The 24430-nt window shown below is 38.5% G+C and overlaps 2 protein-coding genes across 8 annotated transcripts in view; both read left to right on the forward strand.

Moving 5' to 3' along the window:
* The window catches only part of ANKRD44 (ankyrin repeat domain 44), a 329081-nt gene that overhangs the window by 238274 nt on the left and 66377 nt on the right, over positions 1–24430 (forward strand). For 5 of the 7 annotated variants that reach the window (XM_068544732.1, XM_068544730.1, XM_068544733.1 and 2 more), the window contains 2 exons: positions 766–849; positions 3825–3936. In XM_068544732.1, coding sequence (XP_068400833.1) covers positions 766–849; positions 3825–3936 — 196 coding nt within the window. The remainder of the gene's footprint in view (positions 1–765; positions 850–3824; positions 3937–24430) is intronic. The other 2 variants (XM_068544731.1, XM_068544734.1) reach the window with 1 other exon arrangement.
* LOC137765224 (1-acylglycerol-3-phosphate O-acyltransferase ABHD5) lies at positions 19622–20753 on the forward strand. Its single transcript, XM_068544737.1, has one exon. The coding sequence runs from the start codon at positions 19637–19639 to the stop codon at positions 20687–20689; it is 1053 nt and encodes a 350-aa protein (XP_068400838.1). The 5' UTR covers positions 19622–19636; the 3' UTR covers positions 20690–20753.

Consider the following 24430-nt stretch of genomic DNA (forward strand, 5'->3'; position numbering starts at 1 on the left):
ACAAAGATTTCATAAAACCATATTTACTTTTGCTATGTGGGATGCATTTTGATATACTTTTATTTCATTAAAAAAAAACCTACTGACTTCAACCCACTAAATTGATTTCACAATTCAGTAATGGATTATGATCCATATTTCCACAGTTTGGAAAACACAGCTTGTTTTCCTTCATATAATACTGGCAAGACTGTTGTAGCCTCAGGATCCCAGGGCCGCATGTTATTAATTGAACAAACATTTATTGAGCATCTACTATATGCCAAGCTCTATGCTATTCACTTGGAATAGAATGGGAGACAAGTATACTTCATCTGTTAAGAGCTGGCAGAGGAATCCTAGATGGTGAAGAATTGCTCTGGCAGATAAGGGGTGCTCAGGAACCCATTTATTCCTGGATAAATGAGATGCTCAACTGCCAAGGAGGTAGCAAGGAATGTTGTAGGAGACAGGGAAGTTTAAGCTAGTCACTTCCTCTTTCCATGGGGAGTTTAGAATACTCATGGTAGGGCGGGCAGCATGATTGCTGTCTTAATCACTGATACCTCGGTGGAAGTTTTAGGAAAGTCATGTTCTCAGTCCGATTCCTTGGGAGAGAATAGACTTATTGGATGGCCTTGGGGAGAACCATGTATATCCTCCATGAAAAATCAGTAGTGCTTACTTCTTTTGAGTTGGGGGAGAAATTGTTAAGATATAAACTGCACCAAAATCATTAGCAACTTTGCCACTAATTGTAATTTTTTTTCTTTCCCTTATGCTGAGAAGTAAGACTATCTTAGGAAACGCCCATGAAAATTCCGAAGAACTTGAAAGAGCCAGAGAGCTGAAAGAAAAGGAAGCTGCATTGTAAGTTTCTTCTCAGCTTAAGCACAAGGTGTAGTTACTGATGCTTTGTCTGCTGTTCTGGGTTGCCTCGTGGGCCAGCCTTACTATTTTGGGGTCTCACTTGGGCTCTTGCAGAAGTGATGTGGGCTTGCCTTTGGTGAAGAAGAAACTGTTCTTTTAATATGTCTTTCAAATATGCTGTTTTCACACAAGGAACTCTTTCTAAAATTGACACCTTTGCCGTGACCATCACTGTGATTGGTCAGCAGTTTTTAGGACTAGGTACCTTAAATACAGTTTCTGACTCTGCCATGTAGTATGTCTCAGGGGACATATTAAGCCTCCTCTGAGGGCATCAGGCTCTCCTTTTGTGACCTGGGGATAACTATTTAGCAGATTCTATGAATAAATGTTTTGAGATTTTGGTGTGAAATACACCAGTTGTACTCTCCCCTTCTCCCCAGAAGACACCCATCAACTTACAAACAGCTCCTTGCTTCCTGCAGACAGCTGCTCTGTCACCCCCTCATCCCACCTGCCCTGCTCTGGTGTCTGACAGAGATTCAGCTATTACTGTGATGGAGTGACTGCCAGCACCCAGGGCTGTGGATACATGGGAACCCCTAATGCTTCCTCCTCTGAGAGCCCTTCGTGCACTGGAAGTGGCAGTGAGAAGGTTGTGCTCTGCCCGGTGCAGTGCCCAGTAGGTAGCTGGTGATCAGTAACTGTTTGTTGAATGAAAGAACACATGAATAACCGGTGCCCACACTTTGTGTCCTGCCCCCGTGAGACTCAGTGGATATAGTGCTCTAAGAGTCTGCACACACACAGTCCTTAACTTGCTTATTCTCTTCTCCTGCTGTCAGAGGAACCCGTTTCTGTGTGACTTGAATGCTCGTGTCCACTCTGGGGTCTTCCCACTGGGCTCTCCTCCCATGTCCAGACCATTGTGGAAAGGTGTGGTTAGAAAGTGAGGCCCCAGTGCAATTTGGGGGGGCATAACTTTGACTGTCCCTGGGGTGAGCACAGGAAACACCGCTGTGAGTAAATCAGAATAACAAAGGTTTTGCCCTAATATTCCAAAATTAAGATAATGGTATTCAAAGACTGTAGAATTTTAAACCACCTCAGCAAATGCTCCCTTCTCCAGTGAAATGCAAGCTTGCCCTGGGCCAGAGCAGCCCTCTCTACATCTGATGGAGAGGGAAGGAGCAGGAGAGGCAGGGGAAGGCAGGGACCAGCCTGCTGGAGATCTGTTTCATGCAATGAAAGGCTACTCCCCTTGTCCAAATACACCCCTGACCTAATGTGCCTCTCTTGATTTTGCAGCTTAGGTGCCAAAATTACTAGTCAGGGCCCTGGGTGGTAAAGAAGACAAGCATTCCCAGTGAAAACTGGATTTCATTTGCCCTTAGGAACAATGTGGAGAACATTCACGTTCTGTAGTATTGTTGTTATTTCTAATAGTACTGTTGACAGCTATAGTTCAGCTATATTCTGCATTAAATAGCTCTTTGGGAGTAATCCCAGTACTTTCCAAATTACATATTAAATTTATCAACTGATTTTTAGAGTATAATCCTTTCAGAAGCTGGGAATTGTGTGTCCACTAGAATGCTATTCCTACTGAGTGATTTTATTTCAAGAGCCAAATTCAGTTTAAAATGAGTCACACCTAGGATTCAGTCCATGGGCATTTAATTACAAAAATAAAAAAAGACTTCCTTTTAAGGTATAAATCACCAAAGACAGCCTGGTATATCAGGACTCCAATAATAGTTTGATTTATTACAGAGAATTTTATGGATGAATCATGTGATATGTAGGTATTTGGTTTAAAAAATTTCTCTTTCATCAGGTTTTCTAGAAATTAAAATGTCTGTTTTAATATCTCTCTCTGTGTGTGATTTATTTACTCCTTTTGCTTTAGGTAAGTGTTATTTTAAGGTTTTTGAGTAAACTATAGAAATTTTCCATTGGAGGTCTTATTTAATATACAAGCTTATATTTAGAATCTTACAGTTTTGATTTGAGTATGAAATTGAATCAGCCTGGGCTTGTAGAGGACACGTTTGTCCCACTGTCACAGAAATAAAACCAAAATCGTGGAACGGTGCTCCCTGTCTAGTTCTTCCCTCTTTGACCAGCCGGATGGTCCCATTTGCAGCATGCCCTGAACAGAACACATTACGTCCCCGAGTACCTGTGTCTTGGAGTCTGGGGCTCTTCAGCAGAGGTGGTGCCACTCCCCTTCCTCTTACCTATTGCAAAGATGGTGTTTTTTTCAGAAAAATTACAACTGTTTCAGAAAAGGCTTTTATTATTTATTATTTTAAATATTATTTAAAATTTTATTATTATAAAATTTATTATTTATTATTTTATTTATTTTTCCAACCTTTTGATCTCAGAGTCTCCAGTAGCAAGGTTAAAAATAAACCCCCCTCTCTTGAGGTTTATCCGGTTGCAATGCCTTGACCACTTCTTTATTATGCTGAGGACTTGTCTTTTGAACGCGGAGCTCAAAAACTTATTATTCAGTAATCTTGATGACAGGCAGGTTCTGTACCTTAAGATGAGAAGGGAAAAAAAAACTTAATTACCCTCTAGTTCCTAAAGCTTTTCCTGAACTCTAGAATGGCTATTTTAAGCTGAAATAGGGGACTTCCCTGGTGGTCCAGTGGTTAAGACTCTGCGCTTCCACTGCAGGGGGCGCAGATTCAGTCCCTGGTCAGGGAACTAAGATCCCACATGCTGTGTGGCTTGGCCAAAAAAAAAAAAAAAAAAAAAAATTTTTAAGCTGAAATAAAGATAGCTGCAGAAAACACACATAAAATATCCAGTACATAAACCCTCACTGCTGTAGGATTTTTAAAGAAACACTTCAGCTCACAAAGTGCTTTGTGGAACACTCATAATAAGAGAACATTTACATTAATTATCCCTTTTGGTCCAGAGATGTTTTCTGAAATAACATCTCATCTTTATACTTACAGATGTCTAGAGTTTCTGCTTCAGCATGATGCAAATGCATCTATCCGGGACAAGGAAGGCTACAATAGCATACATTATGCTGCTGCCTATGGCCACAGACAGTGTCTGGAATTGGTGAGCTGTTTTGTCTTGATTTGTTTTCTCTCACACAAACACACATACACCCAAACCTGAAAACGCTGGTCTCAATCTCTCAACACATGTGCCCTCACTGCCTAATTCAGTCCCCACTGGAACTCACCTGGAAGATATTCTGTGCTAAGCTATTAAATTGTTTCCCTTTACAATATGTAGATCTTTTTGTTCCATTTCTGCCCATTCTAATCTCAGAGCTGACTAACAATTGATTCTTTTCCGCATTAACTTGGACTAGGAATTTTAGACCCCAGTGTGGACACAGTTTGTATTTTGAAGATAATTTGGATGTATCAAATAAGCTTAGTATATATTTCCAGAGTCACACTTAGCACCCCAATATCCAGTAACAGTGTCATAAGATGACTTACAGAACCATTAGGCATATGGGTTTGTTATAGTCCCACATTTGTGGTTTGGGGAAAGAAATCGGCAAGGGTATCACAGCAGAATTCACTGGAATTTCTAAACCACCCCAAATTTCAAACCCATTAGTGATCAAGAAACACTTGATTTGGAGTCTGAAACTCCTCTGTTGGTGTAGGTTACCAGATGCAAACGCAATGTCTACAGGCATAGGAATATAAAAAACAAGTGAAGTGAGCCCAGGTGTGGATAATAGGGAGTGGTGGGGACTGTGGCAAATAGAGAGGACATGTCCTGTCTGAGGGGAGAAACAGCTAGTCATCTGCAGCTGATGGAGACCAGATGGTACTGCAGACCCAGGTTTGCTAGAATTCCATTGTTTCAAGAGAAGCTACAAATCTAGACTTCTTGTGTGGAATTTCCTGTTTTGAAAACACTGGGTGGGCTAGAAAGAAAAATTATGGGTTTGTGGCTGAATCCTGCCTGCAGGCCATCATTTGCCGTCTTCTAAACATCACCCTTGGTTCAGCTTCACCAGGATACATGGGGTATCCCAAACTCACCATCTCTGGTCCAATGATAGGTGCCACCTTCCTTACTGGACTCCAACTGTTTTCCTTGTTCTTTTAAAGGAGAAGTCCTACTTTTCAGAGTTATTTGAAGGTGTGTTTGGTGAAACACTTGCCCTTCATCAACTGCATAGTTTATTGAGAAAGGCATGCGGCAGAGAGCCCGCAAGCAATGGTGTGAGCGCCTACATAGAAATGACTCGATGCCCCAGTGAGGTCCTTTACCTTTGGCCTTGCTGCTGGTTTTTCAAATGGTTCCACTTAGGGTCTTTCTTACTACATTTGTTTTAACTATGAATGTGGGAAAATGTTCCTAAAGATCACCCAGTTTGGAAATAAAAAGATGATTATTCTGGTATTGATTTTTGTGACATTTATTGGTGAATTGTACCTACCTTCATCATTTCTGCAGACTTCCAAGTCTGCTTTTCCTGAGGTTCTTGTGGATGCTAAAGATTTCTTTGCTTGACCTTGGAGGTGGCGTTTTTTTTCTCTCCAGTTTTAATTCCATCATGGTTCCTCTTCCCGTTACTGTGGCTGCATAACAAATTACCCTAAAAGTTAGTGGCTTAAAACAACACTAATCACTTATTGTCTTTGTTTCTGGTCAGGAATTCAGGTGTGGCTTAGCTGAGCAGTTCTAGTTAATATCCTATGAGATTACAGTGTCGGGGGCTGGCATAATCTCAAAGGCTTCTTCTCTCATTTGTCAATCACGTGGGTAGGAAGAATCGAATTGCTGACGTTCCTTGGGCTTTTCTCTCTGTCTCTATGTGGTTTCTTTATGCGGTTTTCTCTAGTTAGTATGGTGTTTTCAGAATAGCTGGATATCTTACCTGGTGGCTCAGGTTGCTAAAGTATCTGCCCTGGGAGAGAGTGTGAGTGAGAGTGTGAGCAAGTAGAAGAAAGAGACCATATTACTTTGAACGATTTAGCCTTGAAGTTCACATTTCTGTGGCATCTGTTCATTGCCGCAGTCACAAAATCCAGAGGTGAAGTAGATGCCACCTTCCAAGGGCAGGAGTATCAAAGAATTTGTGGACATATTTTAAAACCCCCCAGTTCCATAGGAAGATGTAGGAAGCCAGTGACGTCATAGCCTTCTATAAGTTGAATTTAAAGTAGAATCACAAGCGGCCCAGGGGCAATCTCTTATCTTACAGATGAACAAACCAAACCACAGGGGCATTTACTGGGTTGTCCAAAGTCATAGCTCTGGTCAGTGGAGGAAGTGGGACCATGAATCAGGATCCCTGATTTAAAAAAAAAAATTTTTGTTACCACATCATGCTGCCTTCCATTGCTGGTCAAAGCTCTAGCACCATCCAAAGCTTTTCAACATAGGGCAAAATCTTGGTAGGACTTGGTTAAGATATAAGGCAATATCACTTCTTCCTTCTAACACCAGCAATGGAAGTTGATCTAGACCTATCAGCAAATAGGATTTGTGTTTAGATCCCACAAAGAAAGGAGTGTTTGTGTGTGGGTGGGTGGGGTGTGTGTGTGTGTGTGTGTGTGTGAATCAGTGGCAGAGTGAAGGTTTACTACTGTAACTACCCATATGAGCCTGCATTCCAAAGTTTACTTAAGACACAGCTGTCTTTAATTGGTTTTCTCTATGAAAACCATATGTCATCATTGGACATATGAACTTTTATTTCAAAGATTGTTATTATAGTCTTGATAACTTGTGCTGTTTTAAAGTACTTTGATGAGTTATCTTTAATCCCATAGTATAATAATTCTGATAATGATTTACCCATAACACCTTTTTTCTATGTAAATAATATATGGCACATTATTTTCATTTTTCAGGAAAGCCCTTTCAGGGCCATTATTTCTGTTATCCAATGAAAAGTTTTTCTGTCTACAGAAAGTTTCACAAGTGCTATATGATAATGAAATTATCCCCTTGATTAGATCAACACTGTGATTTACAAAGCAATAATGATTCTTGGAAATTATTTACATACTTGACATACAGCACTGTATAATTTTAAGGTATACAGCATAGTGACTTGACTTACATATATTGTGAAATGAGTACCATAATAAATTTAGTTAACATCGATCATTTCATATAGATAAGAGAGAAAGAAGGAAGGAAGGAAGGAAGTAGAGAGAGAGAGAGAGAGAAAGGAAGAAAAAGTTTTTTTCCTTGTGATGAAAATAAGGACTGTTTTTGAACAATAAGTGGGCTTTTTGAAGGGCATCTTTTCTAACTTTAACTTTCTCTCTCGACTAGGACCTCAGTGCACTCATATTCCTTAAAACTCCCATTTCTTTGAGTACTAGGTGTTAGGAAAGCAAGCCACTTAACCAATATGCAGTAGGAGGAGGTACGTTCCTAAGACTCACCACCACCATGCCAATCTTCTCCCTTATCTCATGACCCAAACACCTCAGTCCTCCTAGAGGGTTATCTGTTTTACAAGTTGGTCCTGACTCTGTGTTAGATGCTAGAATTATGACAACGAAAGACATGATTCTGGTAGCTCTGAATGGCTTACGTGAGCCTCTGAACAAGAATTATTCAGGGATACCATTTTTTTTTTTTTTTGGCCGCACCGCACGGCATGCAGGATCTTTGTTCCCCGACCAGGACCAGGCATCAAACCTGTGCCCCCTGCAGTGGAAGCACAGAGTCCTAACCATTGGACCACCAGTAAATTCCAGGGAGACCTTTCTTTATGTCACATTTCCTAGCCTATGTTTCTGGCCTGTGGAAGGTGTGGAGAGAGTAAATGAGTATTTGTGGCCCCTGGGCCTCCCATAGCAGACCAGGGCCTTTGTGCTTTGGAGTAGGAGTAGGATTAAAAAAGATGGGTGGCATCAGAGCCAGCTGATTTGTGAGGTTGGTAAAATTTGTCTTTTCCCTCTTTTCTCAGAGAGCAATTACTGTGATTACGCATATCATTAATTTTGATGCATATTTTATTTGACTCTTAGTGTGTGTTTACTTGGCATTCGTGGTTTACGGCTCCTGTCTGTGATCATAAGCTTAGAATTTGTAAACCATCCTTTGTGTTCAGTCCATTTTGCTATAATCAAAAAGGAACAGAAATTATTTAAGTTGTTTTCATTCTATTTCCCTTATACAAAGTACTATTGAATTCATTCAATGAGCAAAAAACTTCTAGAAAGTAAGGTGAACCCCTTAGCCTTGATAGAACAAGTTCAGAATTCTGCCAAGTCTGGCTACTTAGGCCAGTGTTTTCAGCTGGTCTTGATCAAAGATGTACGTTCCGTGTGTGCAAGCAAAAATCTGCCCACAAGTGTATGCTGAGAGCTGTCATCAGTCATATTCAATTGGGATCAAAATATCAAAGCGGAGCAGAGGAGACTTGGCTAATAAAGCATCTTGTGTCTGAATAAAACTTATGTTTGAGTGGAGGAAGGGAGTTGGCAAAGGAGAGCTCTGTGCCTCCCTTTTCCTTTATCTGGAATGCATTCTTACCGACTCTGGAGAGAAAAATCAGAGTCGTGCCCCTATTTGGAATTTGTGAGTTTATATGGGCACACTGTTTTTCTCTTACAACATTAAAAATTTGTCTATGAAAGAAAGATCTTTGTGGCTTTGTTACTGAAATGGAAAAATGTATGTGCCAATATAATTACATAAATTATCTATGGAAATTTAGAGATTGTTTGAAAACTCTAGGCCTCTGATTAAACTCAGTCCAAGATTCTACCATGCCAGATCACTTGGAATTTGGCTGCTTCCTTGGGACCTTCTCTCCTTTTCACTGTTATGAGCTAATTTGAACTTCAACTGGGAGAGTTTATGGGGGTGACAAATGCCCCTGTGTGTATATTCTAGGAATTTCTGGGATTCTCTGAAGACAGTTGTATCTGGGGCAACTGAACACTGAAATTATGCTGCTTTTAAATGTGTCTTGTATTTATCATAGGGCTTTAGGAAACCATTACCCTCTGGCTTTGTATAAGATGTACTCACATTGGCAGTGTCTAATTAAGCTTCTCAAGACTGAGAAAGCAGGATATAGAAGAGGGGTTTAAAAAAAAAAAGAAAAGGAGAGCTACTTAGCAGTCAGCTGAGGACACGATGAAAACCCCGTGAACTTGAACCCCAGCCCCAAACAAGTCTCTGATGGCTTTTCTCTGTCCCCAGAGGTTCTGCTAAGAGATGGAATTGGGGGTGAACATGACCTCCCAGCAGGCGGACTTCCAGTGGGCAGTGGAAACTTCAACAATGCTAGTCTTGTTTTTTCTTCTAGTTAATTCAGTTGAAGAGAAACATAAAATCTTATAGGGAACTCTTATTAAGGGAGGGAGTAGAGGCGTGGGCACAGATACTTTGCTGCTGTCGGCAGCCTCCTCACTGCTGTGAATAAAAATATAAGCCCACAAATTTTGAATCAGAATTTGGATGTGAGTCTACGTTCAGAACATTGGAGTAGACAATATTTTGGGACAAAATGTTCCACTTACCTCTTTGTAATAGAGCAAAAAAGAAATTTTTTTGGCTTTACCATGAATGAATTTGGCAACTGATGAAAGAACCATTCAATAGGATGTATTAAAATAAACAATTTCAGTTTCACCTTCAGTCGAGTGCTCAGGACAGTGGAGCCATTGCCCCCACATTTCAAAGTCAGATACTAGTTTTCAACCCATGGCCCCCTTGCCCATTTAAGAGGCTGAAGATCAGAGAGCAGATTTCTTTGGAGATAGTTCTGCTTCACATCCCATCACCACTCCCCTGCCCCTATAGCGCGGGAGAAATCCTCATCCCAAGCCCAGTGAGAGAAGCTTCAAGGAGATTGCTTGGATATCTGATATGAATTCCACACACTTTAGGGGGCTGAGCGGACTGGCATGTGATGAATCTAAAGACTGAATGGCTCTGATTAGAGCTTGCTTGCTGGGAAGTTAAATAAAAAGAGGGCTGTGGTTGAGAAATACTCTACCCCCACCAGTGATAGGTCAAGAGTGTATGTTTCCCAATGTCCAAATATGAGCCAAGGGCCAGAGCTGGCCTGGAGTTCTCCTGGATGCTACTCAAGAGGGCTGCCTGGAAGTATGGGGAGGTGTAGGATGCCTGGGGTTGGGGAGAGGGGAATGTGAGCTACCAGCAGAGAGGGGCAGTCACCCAGGGAAGTTGGGAAGTTGTTGGAGAACCTAAATAAGCATCCGAGAGACAGTTTTAAACATCTGACCCAGTCAGAGGATCACTGCCAGAAGGGTGCCAGTCAGTAAGACCATTGTCCCTGTACCCTTGGTGTCCTCCTTTTCCCTCTTCTTTTTAGTCCTGAGGGAGGCAGAGGCAGCCAAGAGGGGAAAGGAGGAGGAGAAGCCATAGTCTGGGAAAGAGAGAAGTCAGCCTTGTCTCCTTTCCCCACTGGGGGAGGCGGAGAGGAGCTTGGGTGCTAAAAAGCATTCAGGGTTTGTTACTACATAACAGACATTGTAATTACTGACATGAAGTTATGTTTGTGACTAAAGTGCCTGGAGAACTTTTTGTCATTTGTTGGAGATTTTATCTGAGGTGGCAGGAAAAGAAGTAGTCTCATAAAGATTATACCAGGTATAGGAAAGGGAGAATAAAGTTATTGTTTGATTATACCCCATGACTCACTGGTTCAGTACAAAGTCACACACTTAGAGTCATTATTTTAGGAAAGATTAACACTCAGCTCTAAAGGAAAAAAAACTATTACGCTTTAAATATATGCGAATTTAAGTATCAACTTTATAAGACATAGGTTCTAGTAATGCCAAGCACTTATCAGGTAGCAAATTGTTGAAAAAATGAATCACACTTGTGAATGATAAAGCCTGACTTAGTGATAAAACTTAAATGCTAGTTTATAAGTATTATGGTGACTATCCTGTTAGGAAGGTATTTCATAGAATCCACAGGTGAGAGAGAAAATGAAAATGTACTGTTCTGTAGCGTGGCCTTTTCTGTAGATTTGATTACTTCCCAACACCAACTCCAAATTTTATTGCATCCTCTCCTTTATTTTTTTTTTCTTCAAGATCTAAAAAGCTGTACTGATGCGTCAAATTGGTATGAAGACATCTACAAAATTAAAATTACACGCACACACACATGTATACACACTTCCTGTAATTTCTTATAAATAGCTAGTCAGCACTAAGGGATTCAAAGAAGAGGAATCATTGCTCCTGATATGGGAGCTTTAAGGACTCGATGTAGCAGAAAGGAAGATTTCTTAAAGAGAATATAACTTAAACATTAGCCTAAAAGAAGTTTATCTGGTCTTCCTTCCTTCCTTCCTTCCTTTCCTCCTTCCTTTCTTCCTCCTTCCCCTCTATCCCTCCCTCCTTCTCTCCCTTCCTTTCTTCTTTTCCTCCTACACAATTACAGACCCATTAGGCAGGCCTGAGGAGGGTAGGAAGGCAGTCCAGCTGGGGCCCAAGGAAAAGGATATCAGGAAAGCAGCCCAATAAATATTGGAACTTATTCAAGGAGAGTGTCCTAAATGTATATACACTAAACAACAGACTGTAGTATATATGAAGCAAAAACTGATAGAACTGAAAAGATGGAGAAATCCACAATTATAGTTGGAGACTTTAGCACCTCTCTTTTAACAACTGATAGAACAACTAGATAGAAAATCATCAAGCGTATAGAAAAACTCAATAATATAATCAGCCAAGATGACCTAATCAACATTTATAGACTGTTCCACCCAGCAACAGAATGCATATTTTTTTCAAGTGCCCATGATATCCTGAACCATAAACCAAACCTCAACAAAACTGAAAGAATTGGAATCATATAGAGTGTGTTCTCCCACCACAATGAAGTAAAACTAGAAATCGATAACAGAAAGATACCAGGAAAATCTCCAGTACTTGGAAATTAAACAACAGACTTCTAAATAATCCACGGGTCAAAGAGAACATCTCAAGGGAAATCCCCAAAACTACACTGAACTGAATGAAAATACAACAAATCAAAATTTGGGGGCACATATTAGTGCTGAAAAAAATTGTAACACTAAATGCTTACATTAGAATAGAGGGAAAGTCTCAATTCAGTAAGTTTCTACCTCAAGAATCTAGAAGAAAGCAGAGCAAAATAAACTCAAGATAAGCAGAAAAAGGAAATAATAGAGATGGGAGCATAAATAAATAAAACTGAAAACAGAAAACAATGGAGAAAAATCAATGAAACAATGACCTGGTTTTTTGAAAAATCAACAAATGAAGTAGGGTATATTACTATAGACCTTGCAGACATCAAAAAGATAATAAAGGAATATTATGAATAACTCTATGCAAAGAAATTTGACAACTTAGGTGAAATGGACCAGTTTATAAAACAACACAAACTACTACAATTTACCAATATGAAGTACTGATCGTTTGAATAGTGTATAACTATTTTAAAAGTTGAATTTTAAAACTTCCCCAAAAGAAATCTCTAGGTCTAGATGGTATCACTGGAGAATTCTACCAAATATTTAAGGAAGAATTAACACCAATTCTACCCAATCTCTTCTGAAAAATAGAAGAGAAGGGAACACTTTTTAATTCATATGTGAAGCTAATACCCTGATACTAAAAGCAAACAATGGTAGTACAAAAAAAGAAGTATATATATATATATAGATGCAAAAAAATCCTTAAATATTAACAAATAGAATTCGGTAAGAATTATATACTGTAACTGAGTGGGATTTATTACCAGGAAAGCCTATTTTGATATTTGAAAATCAATCAATGTAATTCATCATATTAACAGGATAAAGAAGAAAAGTCACATGACTGTGTCAAACACTGTAGAAAAAATGTTTGACAAAATTCAACACCCATTAACAATTTTCAAAAAACTCTCAGAAAAAAAGGAAAGGAGGGGAACTTCTTCAACTTGGTAAAGAGCATTTAACAACTTAATGAAGAACAGCTAACATTGTACTTAATGGTAAAAGACTAAATGTTTTCACCTGAAATCAGGAAGAAGGCAAGGATGTCTGCTTTCACTGCTCCTACTTGACATTGTGCTGGAAGTTCTAGCCAGGGCAATAGGGCAAGAAAAAGCAGTGAAAGGCATAAAGATCAGAAAGGAAAAAAAAAAACTTTTCCTCTTTGCAGCTGACGATTGTCTACATAGACAATCCCAAGGAATCAAGAAAAAGTAGCTAGAAATTATAAATGATTTCAGCAAGGTCACAAGATGCAAGACAAACATACCAAAATCAATTGCATTTCAGTATACTAGAAATGAACATGTGGACATCAAATTAAAAATTCAATATTATTTACAACTGCCCCCCAAAAAATAAAATATGGGGATTATATGCTGAAAACTACAAAATGCTGATGAAAGAAATCAAAAAAGATATAAAATAATGGAGAGACCATGTTCATGGATTGGAAGACTCAGCATAATAAAGATGTCAGTTCTCCCCCAGTTAATCTGTAGGCTTAATGAAATTCTTATCAAAATAACAGCAAGGTTTTTTATAATAGAGGTAATATTTTTCTAAACTTTATATGGAATGGCAAAGGAACTAGAATAGCTAAAACAATTTTGAGAAAGAAAAAGTGGGAGAAATCAGTCTACCCAATTTCAAGACTTATAGCTACAGTAATCAAGATTGTCAGGTATTGGCAGTCTTAAGATACATAGATCAGTGGAACAGAATAGACAACCCAGTCATAGCCACACACAAATATGCCCAACTAATTTTGACAAAGGTGCAAAAGGCATTCAATAGAGGAAATGTAGAGTGTGCAACAAATGGTGCTGGAGCAGTTGGACAGCATAGGCAAACAACAATGAGCCTTAATCTAAGTCTCACACCTTATACAAAAGTGAACTCAAAATGAATCATAGACTTAAAGGTAAAACATAAAACATAGGAAAAAATCTCCAGGATATAAGACTAAGAGTCTTAATACCAACTAAAAGTCTTAATAGGCAAAGAGTTCTTAATACTGATACTTAAAACTGATAAATTGGACTCCATCAAAATTAAAAACTTTTGCTCTGTGAAAGACCCTGTTAAGAGAATGAAGAAACAAGCTGAAGGCTGGAAGAAAATATTTGCAAACCACATGTCTGAGAAAGGACTAGTATCTAGAATATATAAAGAATTCTCAAAACTCAACAGATAAATAAATAAACCCATTAGAAAGTGAGCAAAAGACACTAACAGACATGTCACTGAAGAAGATAAACAAGTGGCAAATAAGCACCTGGAAAGATGTTCAACATCATTAGCCATTAGAAAAATGGCTCCACTGCACAGCGCAGCCCACTCAAGTTCCCCTGGAAGAAACTTCCAAATCTGTATCTCTAACCTCAATCCTCTCCAAGGTCCAGGCTCATCTGTCAAATGGCCTTATAGATAACCCCATCCAGAGGTCTTTCTGGAACCTGAGTGGGTCCTGAACTTTATGGCACCAAATTTCATGGAATTTTGACCAACAATATAAGGTCAACAGACCCTCGGTCCTTGAAAGAATCAATCCCTCACGCAAAACAAAGCCCTAATTCTCTTTCAAAGCCTTTTCTCATGGGGGACAAGTTTAACAACCATGCCTATTTTTAATAAAGTCATAATAATGGACATTTATTGTAAGCATATTGGGCTAGACCCTGTGCCTACATCATCTCATTTAATTCTCACAACAGCACTGTGAAATAACTCCTGTTTTTAATCCATGTTTCACACATGAGTATCCTAAAGTACAAAGAAATGGAGTAACTTGCCCTGGGTCTTACAGTTGGTGTGATATAGAAGCAGGACTCAAATCCATATTTATCTAACTCTAAATTCCAGGCTTTTAACCGTATGCTCTACTGTCTGGAGGACTGGCAAACTCCAGACTTTAAAAGACAAAGCTGTCTCAGAGGATCTGAATTCACATCAACCAAGACAGTGATGTCCAAACAAGATATCACTGAGATGAGCAGTGTTTCAGCTTTGTCAAAGGGAAGCAGGAGGACCTCAGGCAGTACCAGTATCAGTTATGTCTGTGTCATCCATTTCTCTGGAAAGCCTTAGGCAAGGCAGTCTGCATTTTCTTTTTCTGTCAGGAGAACAGAACTACCTTATAGCATTCCCCATCCTGTGAGGGGTAAAACCACCCCAGCTACAGTTCTGAAGTACGTGCTATTATTGGAAATCTGCAGCGCTGACCCCTGGACTTCACGTATTTTCATATAAGCACTCTTACTTGGGCCCAGCCTTCCTGTTGAAATCTCTGTTCAGTATGTTTGTAACAGCTGCTGTCAGCTTGGCCTCACTCTTCTTATGATAGCAGCTGCCAGGGATGACCCTTTCCAGCTGGGGGTGGAGTGGGTGGGAGTGAGGGGGAGGGACTTCCCAGCAAGATTGTTTCTCCAAAGACACTTTATTCTTGGCAGCCGCCAAGGCCTCCTGGCTTGTGAGGTCTAGACCAGGTCCCTCTGATAATCACTTCCCTTCTTGACCCTCATTCAGTAATAGAAAATGTAGAGGCCCGAGCATTTTTAAATCAGACTAAGTGCTCACATACACACCTGTGCCTCCAGGTCATGGGGTGATGGTGCCCACAAAGAACAAAGAGCCCTTCTGAGATTCCAGAGAAGGGTAGAGGCCCAGCCATCTGTAACAGCTGAAAGGAATATTTAGGAAAACCAAACCACTCAGCAATAACTAAGATTTATTTTCTCTTATGAGCAGATCCCTATAACCTAAGTGATAACATCACTGGATTTAAATTCTGTGGGCCATTCTGTACTTGGAAAAGTAGTTTTGTTAATAGTAAACAGTAACATTCGCTTGATCACTGGGAAGCCATTTAGCATAGAGTGACAACTTCATAGCATTTTTTCCCCCAATTCAAGGATTCAGCCAGCTGCTGCAGGTCGTGTAGTCCTGTAGTATGCATTTAGTGAAAAAAGTCCACGTATTACTGAACCTGTGCAGTTCAAACTCATGTTGTTCAAGGGTCAACTGTATTGTTGGTCTGTTAGGATTTTGTATTTTTGTTATTTTTATCATTATCCAAAATAAAATGTGATCTTCCAGAAGAGTACAGGTGCTATGCTGTGAGAGTTCAGGGGAGGGCACATCCCATTCTGGGTTCAGTGGTTAATGAGAGATTACCCGACACTCGTCAACGCAATGCATTTGCTGTGTTTGTCTCTCTAGATTTCTTGTCTCATCACTGCCACCCCCCTCCCCATTTGTGTGAATGTGGGATAGTAGCACCAAACCTGAAATGCGTTGAATGATGGAGAATGTGGGTAGATGTTTGGACTTGGTTAGACCAATTGACCAACACGTCATTTTCAGAATATCAGAAGTTTTCATGATGGTTTCTTTCCTTTTGATGATATTCGCATCATCCACTAAATAGAAAAGTTGTAACTGACATCGTACGTTGGAGTAAAAGGAAAATGGATGCTGTATCTCAAATTGTGCTCCTGAATCCCATTACCATCTGGGATCAGTCATTCATAAAAGATTAAACGTGAGGCAGGCACACATCTGAATATATGTGTGTCAGTCTCTCCCATCTGTTTTAATTTTGCTTAAAATAATAACAGCTTTCTTTACCCACTTACTTGAATCTGCGTTGATTCTTTTAATGTTCATTAGCCAGAAGTAGTCTGTGGTGTTTAGCTAGAGTTTCAGAATCCCACCAAGATTAGCTTTAATTGAATCAGTAGAAATTTTCTTTAAAGCTGTATATTTTAATGACTGAGCTAGAATCACTACAATGTTAATTGATGCTTAGAATGGGTAATTTATACTGTAATTTAACATTAAAAATGGTATCTGAAGATACGTTTATGTTGGTTTGCACAGCTTTTGTGGGGACTAAGACCAGGTAAGCAAAATGCCTTTCTGAAGCAGGGTACTTCTACTATCACATAGTTTTTTTAATTATTAAAAAAAAGTGTGTTCAAATCTAGTATTTCCTTTTTTCTCTTTTTCTGCAGTTTTTAATCATATTACCATGTCCCTCCGATTTTACATTCCTCTCCAACCTACCCCTACCTCTCAAATATAACCTCCCTTGTCCTAGGCAAATAAATTTCACCTTGTGCTGAGGCAGAAAGTAAATTAACACAATGATAATGTAATTTAGGGTAAACTAAGAATATCATCTAGAAGAGAATTACTTAAACTTAAGAATTGCTCTCAGAAGTCACCATGGAAACATGAGGGCAATGTTACTGTTTTGCTTGGTAATACACAAAGAACTGGATGTGCTCAGCAAGTGGAACTGATCAAATGTAACACCCATGACCCTGAATATTTTACAGGATTGACTACTTGTCACCATTTCAATATGTCTGTCACTTAATGCAATCAAACGTTTTGCAGTGCAGAACTTCAACTGAATTAGCTCTCAGATGAGTATTTTTGTTGATAGATAGGTGGATAATGGCTAGGGGACTGAATACATTTTAAATAGTATGAAATCCAGGAGACCTGCTGCCTTTTTGTTTTAGATGCCAACTTACAGTGGTGATTAAGCCCCAGAGTTATATAAAGACTCTCTAATAATCAAAGCCTTTGTAGATAAGCATTCACATTTTATCAATGAACTAATAATGCCCTGGGAGGTAAAAAAAATTAAGCAGACTGACAAAATCTAGGCTACTTTAATTTTCATTAAAATTATCCATTATCTCTTTTCATCTTGTATGGTATCCCTTCTCTGTTTAAAAGGTTTTAATTTGAAGAACACAGGGCAATAAACAATTAAATGCTGGAAAAATACAAAAGATTCACAGTCTAAATGTAGCGAGAACATCTCTCTGAATCCCCCAGTTCAACTCTAGTGCTTTTTTCTGTTAACTTTAAGCCACATTGATTTAAATATTTGGTGACTTTGGAGACCTGCAGTGTCAAGGATGAGATGACGGAGTAGATAGTTATTAGTATATGCATAACTACAATCCCAAGACATTTTTCCAGATAGTACTTAAAAAGATAACATTCTTTACTGTTGAACAAAAAATTGGACTATCACCTGCAGTGGCACCATCTGGTGGTTTCATTTTCAATTCACTGCATGTTTATTGAGAACATATACTATACCGGGTACTGCTCACTATAAAGTGGACCCAGCTCCATCCCAATGGACTCAGCATATGTTGTGAATTGCCAAAAATGCAGGCAATAAATGAAAGAACTTTTCTGTTGGAAGTATGTGGTTTCTATAAGATTCTTTGTCTTATCTCAACCCTCAACATGTTTCATTTCATTTAGATAAAGATATCACAAAAAAACTTTAGATAAAAGCAAACAGAGCTTTTATGTGGTTAGATCACTGTAGACAAGATTCAGAATAATATAAAGGGCTTGGGGTTAAAGATCTATTCTTTTTTTAATGTTATCTACAGTTCTTATGTTGCTTAAGGTAGATTTTTTTAGGCTGAATATTTTTTAGACTGAAAACATCCATTCAAAAGTACTGACAGTTGTAAACAAAATGCTGGCAAATTAAATGCAACAATGTACTGAATAAGATAAGACCTGCATGGTAATTGAGATAATTGAGTGGGAGTATTCTAGGGATACAAATGTAGTTTAGCATTAGAAAATTAATCAAGGCAATTTACCACATTAACAGAAAAAGAAGAAAAATATCACATAAACATCTCCATCAATGTAGCAAAAATATTTGGTAAAACTCAGTGTCCATTTATGATTTTTAAAAGTCTTAGCAAACTAGGAATGGAAAGGAACTTCATTAATCTGATAAAGATTATCTGCAAAATGTCTATGGCACACATCATACTTAAGAGTGAAATATTGAAAGGTTTTTTTCCTTATAGTGGGAAACAGACAAATATGCCTGTTGTTTCCCCTTCTATTCAACATTGGACTGGGAGTCCAAGCTGGTGAAATAAGGGAAGAAAAGGAAATAAAAGTGTGGTAGACAGAATGGCCCTCAAGTGATGTTCACGCCCTCATTCTTGAAACCTTTGAATATGTTACCTTATGTGGTAAAAGGGTCTTTGCAAATGTAATTAAGTTACAGGTATTAAGATAGGTGGCAGGTTAATTGCATATGCCTATAGGGAGAAATGAATCTTTTCTTCTACCTCACACCACATACAAAACTCAATTCAAGATGAACTGAAGGACTTCCGTGGTGGCACAGTGGTTAAGAATCCGCCTGCCAATGCAGGGGACACGGGTTCGAGCCCTGGTCCGGGAAGATCGCACATGCCACGGAGCAACTAAGCCCGTGCACCACAGCTACTAAGCCTGCTCTCTAGAGCCCACGAACCACAACTACTGAAGCTCGTGTGCCTAGAGCCTGTGCTCCGCAACAAGAGAAGCTGACACAATGAGAAGCCCGTGTACCGCAACGAAGAGTAGGCCCTGCTCACTGCAACTAGAGAAAGCCCGCACGCAGCAACAAAAACCCAACACAGCCAAAGATAAAAATAAATAAATTTATAAACAACAACAAAAAAAGATGGATTGATAAGGGTATAAGGTCAACATACAAAAAGCAATTATTTCTATATACCAGCAACAAAACAAATAGGATATACACATTTTTAAAGATATCATTTACAAAAATATTTTAATTTGCATCAGCATCTAAAATGTTATATAAATTCTTTCTATAAAAACTATAAAACATTATTAAGAAAAATTAAAGATGACCTAAATAAATGCCCTTATCTTACCATATATAAGGTTAATATGTTAAAAATCAATTGCTCAGTCGGCCTGGCAGCCGGCTTGGAAGTACGGCCGGAAGCTCGTGCGGCGACGGCGGCCATGGCGGCAGAGGAGGTGGAGGTGGGCTCTGCGGATGCTAGTGAGAAGTCAGGATGGCTAACTGGTTGGCTTCCCACGTGGTGCCCTACGTCAACATCACACCTTAAAGAAGCTGAAGAGAAAATTTTAAAATGTGTCCCCTGCACATACAAAAAAGGACCTGCTCGTATATCTAATGGAAATAAAATATGGACACTGAAGCTTTCTCATAATATTTCAAATAAGACTCCACTTGTCCTCCTCCATGGTTTTGGAGGAGGTCTTGGACTCTGGGCACTGAATTTTGGAGATCTTTGCACCAATAGACCTGTCTATGCTTTTGACCTGCTGGGCTTTGGACGAAGTAGTAGACCCAGATTTGACAATGATGCAGAAGAAGTAGAGAATCAGTTTGTGGAATCCATTGAAGAGTGGAGATGTGCATTAGGATTGGACAAAATGATTTTGCTTGGACACAACCTGGGTGGGTTCCTGGCTGCTGCTTACTCACTGAAGTACCCATCAAGCAGGGTTAGTCATCTCATTTTAGTGGAGCCTTGGGGTTTTCCTGAGCGACCAGACCTTGCTGATGAAGAGAGACCAATTCCAATTCGGATCAGAGCCTTGGGAGCGGCATTGATTCCCTTTAACCCTTCAGCCAGCCTCAGGATTGCAGGACCCTTTGGTTTAAGTCTAGTACAGTGTTTAAGGTCTGACTTCAAACGGAAGTATTCTTCAATGTTTGCAGATGATACTGTGACAGAATACATTTACCACTGTAATGTCCAGACTCCCAGTGGTGAGACTGCATTCAGAAATATGACTGTCCCTTATGGATGGGCAAAAAGACCAATGCTGCAACGAATTGGTAAAATGCACCCTGACATTCCAGTTTCAGTGATCTATGGCGCCCGATCCTGCATAGATGGCAATTCTGGCACCAGCATCCAGTCATTACAACCACATTCATATGTGAAGACAATAGCCATTCTCGGAGCAGGGCATTATGTGTATGCAGATCAACCAGAAGACTTTAACCAGAAAGTGAAGGAGATCTGTGACACTGTGGACTGAGCACACTGCAGATGACGTGGGAAATGCACATGGCTAATACAGTTCCTCAGCAATAATTTGCAGTCTGCGATGCAGAGTAAGGAATCTCACATGAGAACCAGGCAGTCTTCTTGACTGTACTTTCCCCATGTTTTCTTTATGAAGCTGCTAGCACATTTAAACCAGTTAGTGCCTTCTAGAAGAATGACTTTCCTTTCTCCAAAATCAAAATATACAAGAGTCTCCAAATCTAGTGGCTTTAATAAAAGGTTATTTGTCCCTCTGCTGTACTGAAATATTATAATTTTTCAACTGAAATTTTTATTTCTAACTTTGCTATATCAAGTATTTTTTATCTTGCAGTCTGTATTGCCAATTTTAAAAAGTGATTTCTGGGTTTATTATTTTATATAATGTAAAGGTGCACCTTATTTTCCTTGCTTATATATACCTTGTCTAATAACTGATAGAGTTAAACAAAATTCGGTGTGTTTTTATGTAAAAATTTGTCACTTTCTTAGAATGCTTCACTTCGTTTTTGAAATGGAGTGTTGAGACAGGGTTTTGGTTAAAAAGATGGGAGTTGATTTCTAGCATTGATTTTTCTGATTTTCCTCTGTTCTCTATTTAAGGCTGCAAAGCCATGTTCACCATTTTAAATGTGATCCATCCTTAAGTATTTCAAGTACTGAAAAGCCTTAACTAAAAGTCTATCCTGTTTTCCACCATTAATACTGCTATTCTTTTCTTTGAGCCAGCATGCAGCCAAAGGAACAGATTTCCTCACTGAGGGGTCATTAAGACTGTTACCTTCGAGTAAGCCAAATCATATATTTTCATCTAACTCTTGTAGACGGGTGCTAAAACTGGATTACATTTTTACCACTAAAATATAAAAATCGGTGGTGCTGTTATATCTCATGGCACCAGAAGTCAGCTAGTACTTGGGGTTTGTTTTGTTTTGTTTTGTTTTTTTTAAGAGTTTTGTGTTGATTAAATAACTTACATACTTGAAGTTATATTACAAAAATTCTGTAAGGTTGATTGAACTGTGTGACAGTAACTACCATCAAGTGTAGCACTTTCTTGCTGTTTTTAATACAAGGAAAGCTTCTCTGAAACTGTGAAAAAGCTCCATGTGGTAACTGGCTACTACTGAGAAGACCCTCTGCAAAAGAAAGTTGAATAGGATGGTCACCAGCAAGTCATCTTTGCCTTATGTTTTGCTTAATGTTGCTTGTCTAGGAGAAAGGTGGTTACGTAAATAAAAACAGTGAACTAGAGGGAAAAAAAAAAAATCAATTGCTTTTCTATATCCCAGTAACAACAAACAGAAAATGAAATTTTAAAAAGATACTACTTTAACAATTACAATTTTCAGTAGCATAAATATATTAAATGCCCATACCATAAAACTATAATATGTTACAGATAAAAATTAAGTATACTTCAATAAATGGAAAAATATATTCTTTCCATTGATTAAGACTCAATGTTGTAAAGATAACTCTCCCCAAACTGACACAGACTCATCAAACTCCCTGTAGGGCTTTGTATATGTGTGTAAATTGAAAAGCTGATTTAAAATTTTATATGGAAATGCAAAGGGCAAAGAATATACAAGGCAGTCTTGAAAAAAGAAAAACCTGGGGTCTTACACTTTCAGATATCAAAATCTGTTATGAAGCTATAGTAATGCTTTGGAGTGAAGATAGATAACTTACAATGGGACAGAATGGAGAGTTGAAAAATAGATCCACACATATAGTATCCTGATTTATGATAAACGTGGCAAAAGGGTCTTTTCACTAAATTTTAATTGAATATGCATATGGGGAAAATGAATTTTTTTATCATCTACAGAACAATTCAAGATGAATTGCAAATCTAGATGTGAAAGTTACAATAATAAAGCTTTTAGAAGAAAACATAGGAGAACATCTTCATGACTCAGAGGAAAAGATTTCTTAAATAAGACACAAAAATAATAAACCACAAGGAAAAATTGGATATATTGGAATATATTAACATTAAAATTTTGTTCACTAAAGGACACCACTAGGAGAGTGTAAAGGCAACCTTCAGAGTGCGATATGAAAAAGGTCTTGTATCCAGAATATGTACAGAACTCTTATAGAATATATAAAGAAGCCTTAAAAACCATTAAGAAAACAATAGGAAACCCAATAGAAAAATGGGCAAAAGGTGTGAGCAGGCACTTCAGAAAAGAGGATATCCAATAAATACATTAAAAGTTGTTCAACTCTATTAGTCATTAGGGAAACATAAATTAGTGTTCTATTGTATTAGTGTGATATAACAAATTACCACAAATTTAGTGGCTTAAAACAACACAAATTTATTACTTTACAGTTCTGTAGGTTAGAAGTCCAACACAGACCTGACTGCACTAAAATCAAAGTGTCAATAGCACTGCATTCCTTTCTGGAGGCCCTAGGGAAGAACTCAGTTCCCTCCCTTTTCAGCTTCTAGAGGCTACCCTCATTCCTTGGGTCTACCCCCTTCCTCCATTTTTAAAACCAGCAATGTTGTATCTCTCTGACCCTTCTTCCATCGTCATATCTGTCTGTGTCCACAGCTGAAAAAGGTTCTCCACTTTTAAAGACTTGCATGATTAGGTTAGGCTCACCCAAATAATTCACAATCATCTCTCAGTTTCAAGGTCCATAACCTTAATCACATCTGTATATTCTCTTTTGCCGTGTAAGGTAGTATAGTCACATGTTCTGGGAATTAGAACATGGATATCTTCTGTCTACAGTATGCTTACAACTTCACACCCACCAAAATGACCAATGAAAAAGAAAATACCAAGTATTGGTAAGGATGTGGAACAAATATCAAACTCATACACTGTTGTTAAGAGAAAAACCACTTTGTCTTAAAAAGCCCTTTTGTTCACCCTTCATTTTAAAAGAGATTTTCACTGGTTATAGAATGCTGTATTGACAACTTTTTTTATTTCAGTACTTTCCTAATGTCACTCCATGGTTCTGGCTCACAAAATTTCTGATGAGAAATCTGCTATAATTCTTTGTTTCTCTGGATGTAATCTTTCTTTTTTCCTCTGGTTGCCCTCAAGATTTTCTCTTATCTATAGGTTTCAGCAGTTTGACTAACATGTATATAGGTGTGTTTCCCCTGCTTTGATATTTAAACTGCTTGAAATTCTCTGGGCTTTTTTGATCTGTGGTTTTTTTGGGGGTTGTTCGTTTTTCAATTTTAGAAAATTCTTCAAGTATTTTGCTGGCTCATTCTCGTTTCATCTTCTGGGACTCCAATTACACGTATGTTAGACTGTTTGATAGCTGTTGATACTTTGTTATTATTTTCTTTCACTCTTTTTTTTTTCCCCTCTGTTTCAAATGTTTGGATCATTCAGATTGACCTATCTTAAAGTTCACTGATTCTTTCTTCCATGGTATGTATTTAGTCTGCTGATGAACCTGTAGAAGGAATTCTTCATCTCTGATAACATGATTCTTTGTATAGTATTTCCATTTAATTCTTTCTATAATTTTCATCTATCTGCTGAAATTCCACATTTATTCATACATATTTTCTACCTTTTCCACTGAATTCTTTAACATTAGTTAACTTAGGTATTTTAAAGTCCATACATGATAGTTTCACCCATTTGGGTCATCCGTCTTTGAGTCTGGTTCTGTATTGCTTTATCTCTTAAAAATAGGTTGAGGGGGTGTTCTTACCTTTTGTATCTCTCATAATTTTTGAGTGAAT

Source organism: Eschrichtius robustus, chromosome 5, assembly GCF_028021215.1.
Source record: "Eschrichtius robustus isolate mEscRob2 chromosome 5, mEscRob2.pri, whole genome shotgun sequence".
NCBI lineage: Eukaryota > Metazoa > Chordata > Mammalia > Artiodactyla > Eschrichtiidae > Eschrichtius > Eschrichtius robustus.